Here is a 13,885-nt window from a genome sequence, read left to right as displayed (position 1 = left end):
AAGCATTATAATGTTTTGAACCTTAGTGTGTTAGAGCCTGTCTTCCACTCACTTTGAATTGCCTTGTTCTTTGAAAGGCTGCATTAATAATCCACTGTTGGAGAGACTGTATCATGTCTATTACCAACAACACTTGAATGATGCCATTCCTGGCCGTATGTTCCTGACTGTCTGAGGGGTAACATAGGCGTGGAGCTGATGGGACTCAGTATACACACTTCCAATTTTGATGAACTCTGCAATGCTGCAAGCAGCATGCGAGCGTGCTCACTTCTTTGCAAGCACACAAACAGGAATGTTATCCAACTTTTGATTATTTTGTTTCTAGGCCCCTCCCGCCCCTTTTTAAAAATTCACAAATGAATTCTTCTATCCTCGTAGGGAAGGGTGCCTCTGCTGTGGGTTTTGGTTGTTTTCTTCTCTCTCTCCCCTTTCCTCACTTTTTAAAATATCATTTGCAAGCATTAGGAGTGAGCTTGATCTCCAGAACCCATATTAAAAATTAAATCCAGGCAGGGCGTAGTAGCGCATGTTTTCAATCCCAGCACTCAGGAGGCAGAGGCAGGCAGATCTCTGTGAGTTCAAGGTCAGCTTGGTCTACAAAGTGAGTTGCTGGACAGCCAGGGCTGGTACACAGAGAAACCCTGTCTCAGAAAAAAAAAATTAAATTCAGGTGTGAAGCTGGGCATGGTGACACATACCCGTAGTCTCAGCACTTTGGAGGGCAACCATATCTCTGTGAACTCAGGTTAACTGAGTTCCAGACCCTGTCTCACACAGGAGGAAAAAAAACTGTGGTGTTGATATCTGTAATCCCAGTATTGGTAAGGTGAAGATAGCTGTATCTGTCTCCGTGGTGAGTTCTAGGCCAGTGAGAGACTCGAACTCAAAAGAAAAGATGGTTGGCCACCGAGGAACAGTAAGAATAACCCTGGAAGGTACCTGAGGAAGTGATGTTAATGTCAGCCCCCACCCCCACCCCCGGTCGGGTTTTGGAACTGATACCCCTTAGAAGGCTGTGTAACTGTGGGGGAAGAGTGTCTGCCTCCCTTGGGCCAGCTGACAGAAATAATGGAGCTGTCCATCACTGTCTAGTCTAGAGACACCAGTCACTAGACACCTGAAATAGACTGGTACAAATGCGAGACTGGGTTTCCTGCCTTTAAGCTGAAATGGCACACACGGTCAATGGTAACGTGGAGCCTCTGATTTGTAATCACAGTGCTCTTATCTGAGCACCATTAACATTTCGGGATGGTCATCCATTTCTTTGCAGGTTGTATATTGGGCTGTAACGACTGCATTAAGGGCAGAACTGGCAGGGTCAGGTCCCTCTCTGATGTTATTCCCCTTTAACACTCTGGCCAAAGAGGAACACTGACATCCGATCTTAGTCATGGCTGGGGCCCCGAAAACGTTCCCTGTGCTCTTCACTGGCAAGTGAAACTTCTTAGGGATCTTAGCTTATTCAAGATAAGGTATAAAGGACTGTAGGCGCTGCTCCCATTTCACAGGTGACAAAGTCCGAGGTACTTGATGACCTGCCCACTGTCACATAACCAGTTAGCCTGAGAGCTCCTCACATGCAGTCCTGGGCCAATTCTTATTCCAATGCTGACAAACAGCACATGGCTCCGTCCAATGTGCAGGTGTATGCTTGCTATCACAGGCTGCCATGTGCTTTTCGGTTGGCTTGTGTGTCTGGTCCCCCCCCCCCAATAAGACCTTTTAATTTGAGAAATGCTAACTCCAAACCACGCGTCTACCACCAAACCCGAGGGACTCTCTGGGAGCTAGGGAGTGGTATGACTAAAGAGCTAGATGCCATCCTAGGAGAAGACCCAGCTGATCAGAATTCTTTCAGTAGAGGTCTTGGCACTAGCTATATGTAGAATTTGTGGGGCCTAGAAAACCCTGCTCGGGCTCTGAAAATTCCGCCTCGATTGGTTACAGGCAGACCCTCACAGCAAGAGGAGATCAGCCGGCCATCCCTGAAAAGCTCAAGCCCTCGGGTGCGAGCAAAATAGACAACTGAAAAACTCACCACTCCACTGGAGAATTACAACATGTACCACCAGGAAGGTGAGGCACTCCGGAGGTCCATGTTAGTCGGCTCACACAGCACCGTATGAGCTAGGATTGTGTCTGAGTACTGCCATGACTGTTCTGGTTTGGACATTCTCTCTTGAGGGGTAAGGAAATAGGGTCACCCACTAGATTTGGCCTCCTAATGTCTCCATATATGGCCAAATGACTCCTGCCAAACAAATTGCCCTCAGCTAAGAACCACCACTGAGCCAGCAGAAGAGTGGACCGTCCTGAGGGATGAAGTCCATAAGTAGAGAAACTTCCATCACTGTCATGGTGCGCTCCCTTAGCAAGTGGCCTGCTGGCTGCTTTTGTGTGGGGGGGAAGTAGAGATGGCTGCAGCCATGTTCCCCACCTAGACTTTTAAGAAGCAGGAGTCCATAGATGCCTCTAACGGGGGGCTAACATGAAGAGGAAAGTTCTGCTCGCTAAAACTCCTGGAGAAAGGGTGGCTGTAAGAAAGAACATAGGCCAGCTATGCAAATTCATTAAGTGACCGTCTGGTGTCTTCTCAGACGACACCAACAGTGACATGACCAGTGACGACGACATGAGCCGAACTGGGAGAGAAACCCCACCACCTCGGTCGTCCCATTCTTTCAGCAGTGAGTAAACCACACCCCCCCCCCAAATACCTCATTATAAAGAGGCCTCTGTGAAGATGCAGATGGTACCAGAGGGCTCAGCGTCACTCACAGAGCTGAGGAGAGTAGATTAATTGAGGCATTTTTATATCAAAACAGACACCTACAATGAAATGGCATGCAGTTGTTTTTTTTTAAATAATAACATTTATACTATTTAACATCAACTTAAGACTGTACCAGGAGAATTGCCCTTAGGGTGGACATGTGTTCCACTTCCTCGGGTTCTTTCCATTTTGCAATTTAAAGTCAGCTGGCCTGTGCTAGACATACAAGGTCTATGGTCTCTTTCCTGGTTGGGGACTTGACCACTCAGAAGCTAACTGGGGAGGTCTGAAGTGGCACTGGCTTACAGATGTAACTCCAGGCCTTGCTGTGAAGCAAGCCCCTCTTGGGAAAAGCTTGTAGGGGTAGCTCCTGAGCCTGTCAGTCTGGAACGTTCCCACGTTGTAGCCATCTCCCCGAGGGAGACATGTGCACAGACAGGAAGGAAACACAGACATGCCATAGCATTTCTGACCACTCAAATGCCTGGCCTGCCTAGGTGACCGAGACCAGGAGCGCCGGGGCCGGAGCCGCGAAGTTGAGCCCCGAGACCGCTGGCCATACAACAGGAACCCCAGAAGCAGTAAGTTGTCTGCTGGCCCTTGGCTCAAGGCAGAGGCTACGTGCATAGGGGTCTCCCAAGGCCCAAGTACTCGATTTGGGTTGTATGCCTGTTGCTAAAATGTCCAGTTTGAAGCTATAGTTTCTGCACTTCCTCTCAGCAGAGCCATTTAACACTACGGTTGTTTACTCAACATTTTTCCTAAGCAGACATAATTTTAAAGGAAACTAGATGTTCCCCCCATATAAACTGTATTGCTACAAAAAAGAACAAAATATATATAGTACCACAGAGATATGACCATGAAAAGCAAGCAGGCTTTCATTACGACAATGCTGCCTGCCATGGCTTCATGTAAGCGTGGGGAAACACTGCATCAAGGTGCCCCGCCAAAGTACAATAGAAGGAATAGACACTGTGTGGATGTATTCTCGGTGTCCGTGCCACCACGGACTATCTCTTGTTCCTCCTGGACTTGAAAGATGCTGCTGCACTTACCAGCAGGGCATTCTAAAAGTGTCGTCAGGAAATGATGTTCAAGCCCACCACATTGGCCAATAGTTGGGCTACCTTTGGTGTGGCTTTGTGTGGTCTCGGATGCTGGACCCACACAACTGTGGCATGAGCCTGACTCTAAGATTACGGAGGAAGGATGAGGCAGGGATGCTGGGGTGTTGCAAAGCCCTTCCGCAGGAAGCCCAGAACACATAGAGACTTTTTGCACACACTCACATTCCAGATAGGTTCTGAGGCTGGCAGGAATACCTGAGCCCCGCCATGTTAGACTAGGTCTTGCACCCCTCTGATGTCTCTCCTCCTTCTAGGGCTGCCTCAACGGGACCTTTCCCTGCCTGTGATGTCAAGATCCCATTTTGGACTGGAGAGAGATGATGACAGACGTTCCCTGGACTATGAGTCTCGATCCCAGGTATGCTCAGGTTTCCTCTCTTTGCAGAAAAACCTATCTTCATTTCACACCAAAGATGCCCGTCTTTCCCCTAAGGATGCCTTCATCTCCCCTAGATGCTCACCCGTGGCTGAGAGCCCTCAGTCACTCTAAAGAGCAGGCAGGGATCTTCCCGACAGGTGACCAGTGGCCAAGGTCACTGCTGCCTGCCTTTAAACTGACGCATAAACAGAGGAGTGCTTGTCCCTCAGTGTGTGTCACTTGATAGGGTAAGCAGCAGAAGCCTTCCAGACTTCTTACTGCCCAACCCCCCGCATTAAAACTTGTGAGGGAAAGGAGAAAAAGGCTCTGGAGCTGATGAGAATAGGGTACAAAAGCTGCCTCTGCCACCTTCTGCTGTGTGGGATTGGGCTGCCTAACCAAGCCAAACCCCAGAGTCCTCATCAGTAAAAATGGATGTGGCGATTGTGTCCCAGCTCCATTGTGGGGAGTCAGTGAGAGTCACACCCCCACGTAGGTTGAGTCCCTATTATGTTGTCTGGCACTTGGCAGACACTCTGTGTTAGCAGTCACAGCCATCATGGGTTAAGGGGCAGTAGTAAGGAGTAGTTGGTAAAGGGGGGGGCGAGGACATGGGATTTGAACTGGCTCTCGACAGAAAGAGGAGACCCTTGGCATCCATAGGCCTCAGAAGGGAGGGAGGGGCCAGAGGCAGAGCCTTCATTTCCTTTGCAATTAAGCATCCGAGCCTCCTGTGGTCAAGACAGACAGGATCCCTGCTCTGAGATGCTGTTCACAGAAATGTTGACTTGGACCAAAGGAAAATGCCTTCAGGGCAGCAACACTTGACCTCTGAGAGGCTGGGAGCAATGGGCCACACTCAAGGTTAGACTCAAGGTTAGACGGGATCCCAACCTTTAGGGAGAGTTATAGGCAAAGGCTTTGTGATTAGAATCAAGGGCAAGCCAGGCATCTGGCAAAGCAGAGAAGAGCCAGGGGATGGCTGGGGCACACAGGGCTGAATTGCTGGTGCCTGGTAGTTGAACTTTGTCTGGTTTTGCTGTTTGCATTCGCTTCCACGGCCTTGTGTGAAGAGCTGCTGACCAAGGGCCATGCCTGCAGAATGCGGAAGCCTAGGTGCTGCCAATTCCCACTGATTCAGAGTAGAAACAGGGGCACGAGATGGTGCCAATCACATTTTGAGGACGTACAAAACAGAAAGCCCTCTTACTGTCTTTTTGATCACATGCAAATCCCTTTATAGTTCACACGCATAGCTCCTGTTGTGAAAACCTGGACTGTGCCGTGTCAGTCCTGCTTTCAGGTCACCTCTTCCTCTTCCAGCTTGTCCGCCCCTCATCAACATTTAAGTCTCACAGTTGATAGCAGACACTGCTTTAAGGCTATTTAAATGAACGCATCTTTCATACCAAAGCAGTGTAGTTCAGACTTGATGCCCATCAGGCAAATAGGTAAATATTAAAAAGAACTCATCTGCCATTGCCCTTGCCCTCTGAATACCCCAGGGACGGTGACTCTTTTGTCTTTCGTGCTCCCGTCCTCTTGACTCCTTGGCTCTCTGGCAGCCTCCACAAATGTGGGCTCGGGTCTCCTGTGTGTACCCACTTGCTCTGTCTTTCATTGTAAGTAAATGATATAATGATGTAAATGCCAATGCCCGCCCCCCTCCCAAACCTGGGTATCACAGAGCAGTTGCCCCCCCCACATGACTTTAGCATGTGGAGAGAGGAGGGACACTCCACGAGAAAGAGTTTATTTAGCTTTCTGGGTGGCAGTTTGGGGAAGTCTGCAGTGATTGCTGACATCTTCTCTGTAGTGTGGTTACTGTCATCCTTTTCAGCCCTAACCTAGACCTACTTTCATTTCTGAAGCTCTCGGCTTCATTTCCCCCACCCTAATTTTTGCTGTTTGCTTCTTGATGACAGGACACGGGCAGTGGCTTGAACTATGACACTCATTTTTTTTCTTTTTGCTGCGTTCCCCCTGTTTATTAAAATCCCAGCCTCTTTCTCGCCACAGAACAATGATAAATTTAGCACCAAAACCTTTACATTTTCTCTGCATAAATCTCTTAATATTTAAACAACCACCACTCTGTGGAACTTTAACCCCCAATGTTGCAACACTGCAAGTTCGTGCCATTTTACAATGAAGGACCTGGGGCTCTGAAAGACGTCCATATCTCAGGTCACACAGCTCATAAATGGTGCCAGTCTGCCAGTTCTCTCCAGCTCCAAAGCCTATTGACTCCCATAGCACCCTCTCCATCCTCCAGTATAACCCCATTCAGGCCTCAGTGCCACCGCCCCCCGCATTGCAGCTCACCAAGACAGTGAAACTCTAGCACTGCCTTCTAGCAACAAGCAGAGGTCCTTTAGAATCCCACAGAGAAGACTCCTGACTATTACAGGGAGTTTGGTATTGCTTTTTGAGAGAAATCTCTATTAAGATAAAAGGTAGCTCTAAGTCGGGGAGCTTGGAATGCGTTGAGTTACTTGGAAACCATACACACTGGAAACTCTACACTGTAGCCATGCTATGCAGTAGAGAGAGACAGGAAGGGAACTTAAAACCACACCGTCTGACCAGATGTCTGCTACAGCACATTTTCTTTCTGTTCCCATGAGCACACCATGCATGCTGATTATTTAGGCTGCATGGGCTTTCCCAACAGCCCCCGCTCCCCCTTTTACATGCTGTAATTTCACCTACCACTTCAGGCTCCCCTGGAGGCCCTCTGCAAGACCTTGGCTCACTGTTCAGGCCCACCCTGAACTGCCCCTCCAATAAACCCATGTAGCATTTATTATCTGTATCCCAATTTACTGTTTATTGTTCTCTAATTGTTTCATGAGTCTTTTCTCTCCAACCAAATTATAAGCTGCATGAGGGCAAGGAATATGTGTCATGCGTCTTTGGGATCTGCCTCAGAGTGTAGCACAAGGTAGGTACGACGTAGGCCCCTAGTAACACTTGCCTTGGATCGCTCAGAACCCCAAATACCGTGAGCACTTCCTATATAACTTCATATACGTAGCTCCCATGTCGCCAACATTATTCTCTTTTTGAACATCTGTGGGGACAGATTCCATTGAGAGGCCTGTGTTTGATGTTTTAGGATGCTGAGTCATACCAGAACATTGTGGACCGCAATGAGGACAAGAGCCCTCAGAACCCAATTCAGGACAACCTGGAGAACTACAGAAAGCTGCTCTCACTGGGTAAGCGCCCGCTTCCTTCAGCCACTTTCAATCCCATCACTGGAGCCTTTGCTAGTTTCAATTCATTTGAGTCTACACCTAGTATATTTAGACCTTGAGGATAACAAGAAGTCTTTGGTGAACTTGCCCATCTGTGGAGAAATGAGATTTGATTATTAAAGAAACCTGTCTAGCTTTGATTGAAGAATATATTAGATAGACTGGGGCAGTTTTTCTATATGATCCCAGGCCCCATGTGGACTCCTTCAGAAGCCATGTCGCCTAAACTGACAGTAGGCTGTTGCTGTGAAAACCCGCAAATCTGAGGGATCTGTAGAGTTATCGAGTAGCTAGAGAAACAGCATCATTGAGAAGCAGGGGCGGGGGAATATAGTGTCACATGCCTGAAATCACAGCACCCTGGTACTGAATCTGAGCATCACCCAGGGGCCAGCCTTGGCTACCTACATAGTGGGACCCTCTAAGAAAGAACAGAGTCTCTCAAAAAAGTGATCAAAAGGTAGAGACTACAAGAGGGTACTGAATTCATGCACAGAGGGGGTGTTCGTAAGGTTTTCTAGGTGCAAGTACATTTAAGGGAGTCAAAATGTCAAGTACACCAGATTTGAAAATGAATATAAAGAAAATGCAAGGCATTCAAAGATTTGGATATGCGATAGTTCCGATTCGCTGCGGGTGGTTGGGGGAAAGGCTCAGTTTATGACGAGGAGTCTGAGTCTTTTAACACGAATTGAAGCCGCCCTGTTTGCTCTTGTAACCAGGAGTACAGCTCGCCGAAGATGACCGACACTCTCACATGACACAAGGCCACTCTTCAAGATCCAAGAGAAGCGCCTACCCGAGCACCAGCCGAGGTAAGTGACAAGCCACACTCCACACTCTCAAACACCACAGACACACAAGAGTCCTGAGCTCAGGGACGAAGGAAGAATTACATACGGGGGTTTGTTTCCAGGCCTGAAACCCATGCCTGAAGGCAAGAAGCCAGCGCACCGACGCGGGATCTGCGAGGAGGAATCTTCTCACGGCGTGATCATGGAAAAGTTCATCAAGGATGTGTCCCGCAGCTCCAAATCCGGAAGAGCCAGGGAGCCGAACGAGCGTCCTCCTCCGCGGTTCCCCAGGCCCAGCGACAACTGGAAGGACAGTTCCTCAACCAAAAGAGAGTCGGTGATCCAGGAGAGGGCTCCCGAAGCCGGCACGTTCAGGGGAGCTTTCAGAGTCAATACCGAGCTGCTGTCCCGAAGCCGGGCTCTGGAAAGGAAGCGGCGTTACCACTTCGAGTCTGACGACAAGGGCCACGAGTCTAAGAGCTGTGTGAGGAAGAAGCCCTTCGAGTGCGGTAGCGAGATGAGGCAGGCCATGAGCATGGGCAACGTCAACAGCGCGCCCAGCACGGATGCCCAGCCCATCGACCCCCTGGGGGCTGACCCGTACGTGTGCGATGAGTGCGGCCGGTCCTTCGGGGTCATCTCCGAGTTTGTGGAGCACCAGATCATGCACACCAGGGAGAACCTCTACGAGTACGGAGAGTCCTTCATCCACAGTGTGGCCGTCAACGAGGTCCAGAAGGGTCAGGGCGGAGGGAAGCGCTTCGAGTGTAAGGAGTGTGGGGAGACCTTCCGCAGGAGCGCGGCCCTGGCCGAGCACCGCCAGACGCACGCCAGGGAGTACCTGGCCGAAGGCCGCGATCAGGACGACGAGGACGCCGTCATGCCCAGCCCGACCTTCAGCGAGCTGCAGAAGATGTACGGCAAGGACAAGTTCTACGAGTGCAAGGTGTGCAAGGAGACCTTCCTGCACAGCTCCGCCCTGATCGAGCACCAGAAGACCCACGGCCGGGGCAACCCGGGAGACGACGAGCGCCAGCGCGAGCGCGAGCGCATGCGGGCCCGGGCCCGGGAGCAGCGCGAGCAGCGCGAGCGGGAGCGCGAGCGGGAGCGGGAGCGGGAGCGCGAGCGGGAGCCCTTCCTGACCTGCCCCAACTTCAATGAGTTTCACAACATGTACCGGAAGGAGAAGTTCTACGAGTGTAAGGTGTGTGGGGAGAGCTTCCTTCACCTCTCGTCCCTGCGGGAGCACCAGAAGATCCACACCCGGGGAAACCCCTTCGAAAACAAGAACAGGGCGTGCGAGGAGACCTTTGTGCCGAGCCAGGCCCTCAAGAGGCGCCAGAAGACCTACCGGGAGAAGCTGTTCGAGTTTAACAACGCCAGGGATGCCCTGATGGACGGCGCAGGCCCCGGGGACCACCACAAGAACCGCCCTCGCAAGAGTTTCTTTGAAGGCCGGGCGTTTGAGAAGCCCTTCACCGAGTCTCACAAGAGCCACACCATCACCAGACCACCGGAAAACAAGGACGAGGACAAGCCGTTCACCATCAGCGCCAACCCCAACGACAAGCCCAAGCCCCCGGCCGCGGAAGGCGGCAGCCAGGGGAAGCCTTTCCAGAGGTCCGTCATCCGCGGCGCGCTGGGCTTCACCAAGCCCAAGCCGGTGGCGGAGTCGAGCACCCAGACCTCGGGCGTCTTCACCCACCCGCGGGCCCTCTCTGCAGCGAGCGCCTACGACGGGAAGGACTACAAGGGGTCCCTCATCCACAGCCTGCCTGTCCCCCGGGCCCTGAAACGCCACAGAGCCAGCGGCCAGGGCGAGTGCAGCAGCGACGACGGGGAGCCCTCCATTTACATGCCGGATCTGACCAGCAAGCGCCGCAAGATCCCCGGCGCAGGAGAAGATGCTTACACCGGGAGCAGCAGCCTCGGCCTCGGCCTCGGCCTCGGCCGCCGGGATCCCATCCTCCCGATCGTCCCCCGGGCCGAACCGCCAACGCTCTCCGCAGAGTCCCGCGACTCCAGCCAGGACGTGACCTTCTCCGTCCCCAGCTCGAGCGTGCGCGAGCACCAGAAAGCCCGTGCCAAGAAGAAGTACATGGAGCCCAGGAGCAACGAGACCTCCGTCATCCACTCCCTGGGGCCCTTCGGGGACCTGCAGGCCATCCGCCGCCGGCCCAAGATCTTCGAGTGTCAGGAATGCGGAGAGGCCTTTGCCCGTCGCTCTGAGCTCATCGAGCACCAGAAGATCCACGACAGGGAGGGCCCGTCCGGAAGCCGTCTCTTCGAGCGATCCGTCATCCGCGGCCGCAGCCGCAGCCTGGTCCCTGGCGACCCGCAGACCAGCTACGCGCAGGAACGGTTCGTGCAGGAGCAGGTGCGCAAGTTCAGGGCGTTCGCACAGCGCTCTGCTACCAGCAACAGCCTGGGCGTGCAGAAGATCTATAACCAGGAGAAGTACTACGCCGAGGAGCCCCACGGCAAGGACACCCTCGGTCACAAGAGTCACGACACAGAGCCGCAGGGCCAGAAGCCCCACGGAGACGAGCCCCAGGACCAGGAGATGCGCAGCAGCGAAGAGGCCCGCGGCGACCAGCCCCACGGCCAGGAGCCCCACGGTGACGAGCCCCAGGACCAGGAGCCCCAGGACCAGGAGATGCGCAACAGCAGCGACGAGCCCCGCGGTGACGAGCCCCACGGCCAGCAGTCCCCGCGCCAGGCGCCGGCCTCGGGTTCCAACGAGCACGAGCGCCACCGACACGACGACGTCGGCGACACCATCTACGAATGCCAGGACTGCGGCCTGGGCTTCGCTGACCTCTCCGACCTCACCAGCCACCAGGACGTCCACAGCCGCAAGTCCCTGGTGGACAGCCGCGAGTACGCCCACTCGGAGGTCCACGCGCACTCGCTCGGCGAGTTCGAGAAGAAGTTCTCGGGCGAGAAGCTGTACGAGTGCCCCAAGTGCGGCGAGTCCTTCACGCACAGCTCGCTGCTGTTCGAGCACCAGCGCATCCACGAGCAGGACCAGCTGCACTCCTCCTCTGCCAAGACCAGCGACGACGGCCTGGTGGCCCTGATGCCCGCGCGGCCCCGGCGGAACCGCGGCAACGAGGCGAGCACCGCTGCCGTGTCCGGCTCCGCCATCCGCTGCCGCCAGTGCGGCCAGGGCTTCATCCACAGCTCGGCGCTCAACGAGCACATGCGACAGCACCGCGACGAGGAGGCGGCGGCGATGGAGCAGGGCGAGCTGGCCGAAGACATGTTCATCCAGGGCCTGGCCCTCACCGAGTACCAGGGGAGCGAGACGGAGGAGAAGCTCTTCGAGTGCACCGTCTGCGGCGAGTGCTTCTTCACGGCCAAGCAGCTGGGCGACCACCACACCAAGGTGCACAAGGACGAGCCCTACGAGTACGGGCCCTCCTACACGCACGCCTCCTTCCTCACCGAGCCCCTGCGCAAGCGCATGCCGCTCTACGAGTGCAAGGACTGCGGCCAGCCCTTCCTGGACGACACGGTCATCGACGAGCGCATGGTCTTCCACCGCCAGCGAGAGCGAGAGCAAGAGCGAGACCGAGACGGCTCCGACATCGTGGCCGCCCCCGCCGCCCGGGACGGGGAGGCCAACGCCCTGGTCCCCCAGGAGGCGCTGAGGATCCAGGGCTCCAACGCGGAAATGGCCGAGCCCGAGGTGGAGGCTGCCGAGCCCGAGGTGGAGGCTGCTGAGCCCGAGGTGGAGGCCGCCGAGCCCGACGGGGAGGCCGAGGGGCCCGAAGGCGAGGCCGCCGAGCCCGACGGGGAAGCCGAGCAGCCCAACGGAGAGGCCGAGCAGCCCAACGGCGAGGCCGATGAGCCAGACGGGGCGGGGATCGAAGACCCTGAAGAGAGGGCCGTGGCCGCTGCCGCTGCCGCCTCCGACGACGACGACGAGCCCGAGGACGAGGTGGAGGAGCCCGAGGGAGACGCGGATGAGCCCGACGTCGCAGACCTCGAGGACCCAGAAGAGGAGGGCGAGGACCAGGAGATCGAGGTGGAAGAGCCCTACTACAACTGCCACGAGTGCACCGAGACCTTCGCGACCAGCGCCGCCTTCGGCGAGCACCTGAAAAGCCACGCCAGCGTGATCATCTTCGAGCCTGCCAACGCTCCCGGGGAGTGCTCCGGCTACATCGAGCACGCCAGCACCAGCGCGGGCGGCGCCGAGCAGGCCGACGACAAGTACTTCAAGTGCGACGTGTGCGGGCAGCTCTTCCACGACCGCCTCTCCCTTGCCAGACACCAGAATTCTCACACTGGCTGAGAATCCTGGCCGACGGGAAAGCAAAAATCAAAACAAAACAAAACAAACAAAAAAAAAACACAAACAGAACCAAACCAAACTTTCCTCCCAGAACCAGGTCCTTAATAAATCAAAGAGAGAGCCTACACCAACCCATAATGTTAATAGAAACCCACCTTGCTTTACCCATCCATGCCGGACTTCTTCTCATCGCATCACTCAGACTGAAAACAGCAAAGAGATTGGGTGCAGAGACTCTTTTCAGTCTCCCTAGCTCTTCCCCGTCGGACATGAGTGGACACCCGGGAAAGCTAGCACCGCCATCTCACTTTTCATCTGAGTAACTAGATTGAGGGAAAACCCAGTGACTATTCAAGACCACAGAGGTTGCCCCAATCGACTGTCAATGACACCCCTCTCATACCCTATACATAGCGATTCCTGCCGTGTATATAAATGAGCAAATCACAGCGAACCCTGATACATATATTTGGATTTAGTGTGCTATAGAATTTACAGTTTACTCGACAGAGCTACCTAACCTGGTGCTCTGCAATTTTTTGTTTGTTTGTTTGTTTGTTTGTTTTTCCCTGAGGAGGAAGAGAGCAACAATTTAGCATATATATTCGTAAGTGTTGTCCATCTTGCGGAAGCTTTACTGTGCATCGTTTGAACCCCCGTTAGTATCTTCCTTCCCCAGTAATGGACCGTTTAACCCCCTACCTCTTAGATAGTCCTGTGAAGGTGTGAGTGTGACAGATCACGTCTCTAAATCCTGGCTGTGTGAAAAACAGACATTTTAGTTTTCACACACACAGCCACCTGGTGTGCACTCAACCAACCCCCCCCCCCCACCTAGAGACTTGATTGTGTAACCCTTTACAGTATGTGGGTTTGTGTCTGTGGCCCAACCCATCACCACATTTTATAGACCTTACAGTGGTTTTCATGCAAAAAAAAAAAAAAACAAAAAAAAAACAACAAAAAAAAACCAACCCCCTCCCCATGTTACATGTGAGGTGTTCTTTAGGGTTTGGGTTCTTGTTTTCTTAACCAGTTCATCGTGTGTTTGATAGTGAATTCATGATCCTGAAGCTTTGCCCTATCAATCTTAATGTCTTTGCCTTTAAAGAGTGGGTAACAACCATCGCTAGATCACAGCAGTGCCTAATGAAGGTTGGGGACCCCAGGAGAGGGAGGCTCTTACAGTGTAAATAAGGAAGCAGAACCGGCAACCTTTCATTAACTCTGCTGTGTGCTTCCTGCCTTAAAGTGACAAGTGGCA

The 13,885-nt window shown here is 53.3% G+C and overlaps 2 protein-coding genes across 2 annotated transcripts in view; one reads left to right on the top strand and one right to left on the bottom strand.

Moving 5' to 3' along the window:
- Positions 1-13,885, bottom strand: part of LOC118239329 (zinc finger protein 805-like) — a 573,173-nt gene that overhangs the window by 245,973 nt on the left and 313,315 nt on the right. The gene's annotated exons all lie outside the window — the stretch shown is intronic.
- On the top strand, positions 2,067-12,621 carry LOC100763909 (paternally-expressed gene 3 protein). Its single transcript, XM_035449313.1, has 7 exons — positions 2,067-2,082; positions 2,604-2,693; positions 3,277-3,360; positions 4,164-4,267; positions 7,386-7,488; positions 8,250-8,342; positions 8,444-12,621. The coding sequence occupies exons 1-7, from the start codon at positions 2,067-2,069 to the stop codon at positions 12,619-12,621; spliced, it is 4,668 nt and encodes a 1,555-aa protein (XP_035305204.1).

The sequence above is a fragment of the Cricetulus griseus genome, chromosome 9 (assembly GCF_003668045.3).
Source record: "Cricetulus griseus strain 17A/GY chromosome 9, alternate assembly CriGri-PICRH-1.0, whole genome shotgun sequence".
In the NCBI taxonomy this organism is placed as follows: Eukaryota; Metazoa; Chordata; class Mammalia; order Rodentia; family Cricetidae; genus Cricetulus; species Cricetulus griseus.
The sequence above is the reverse complement of the archived record's forward strand: the minus strand, read 5'-3'. Positions and strand labels throughout refer to the sequence as shown.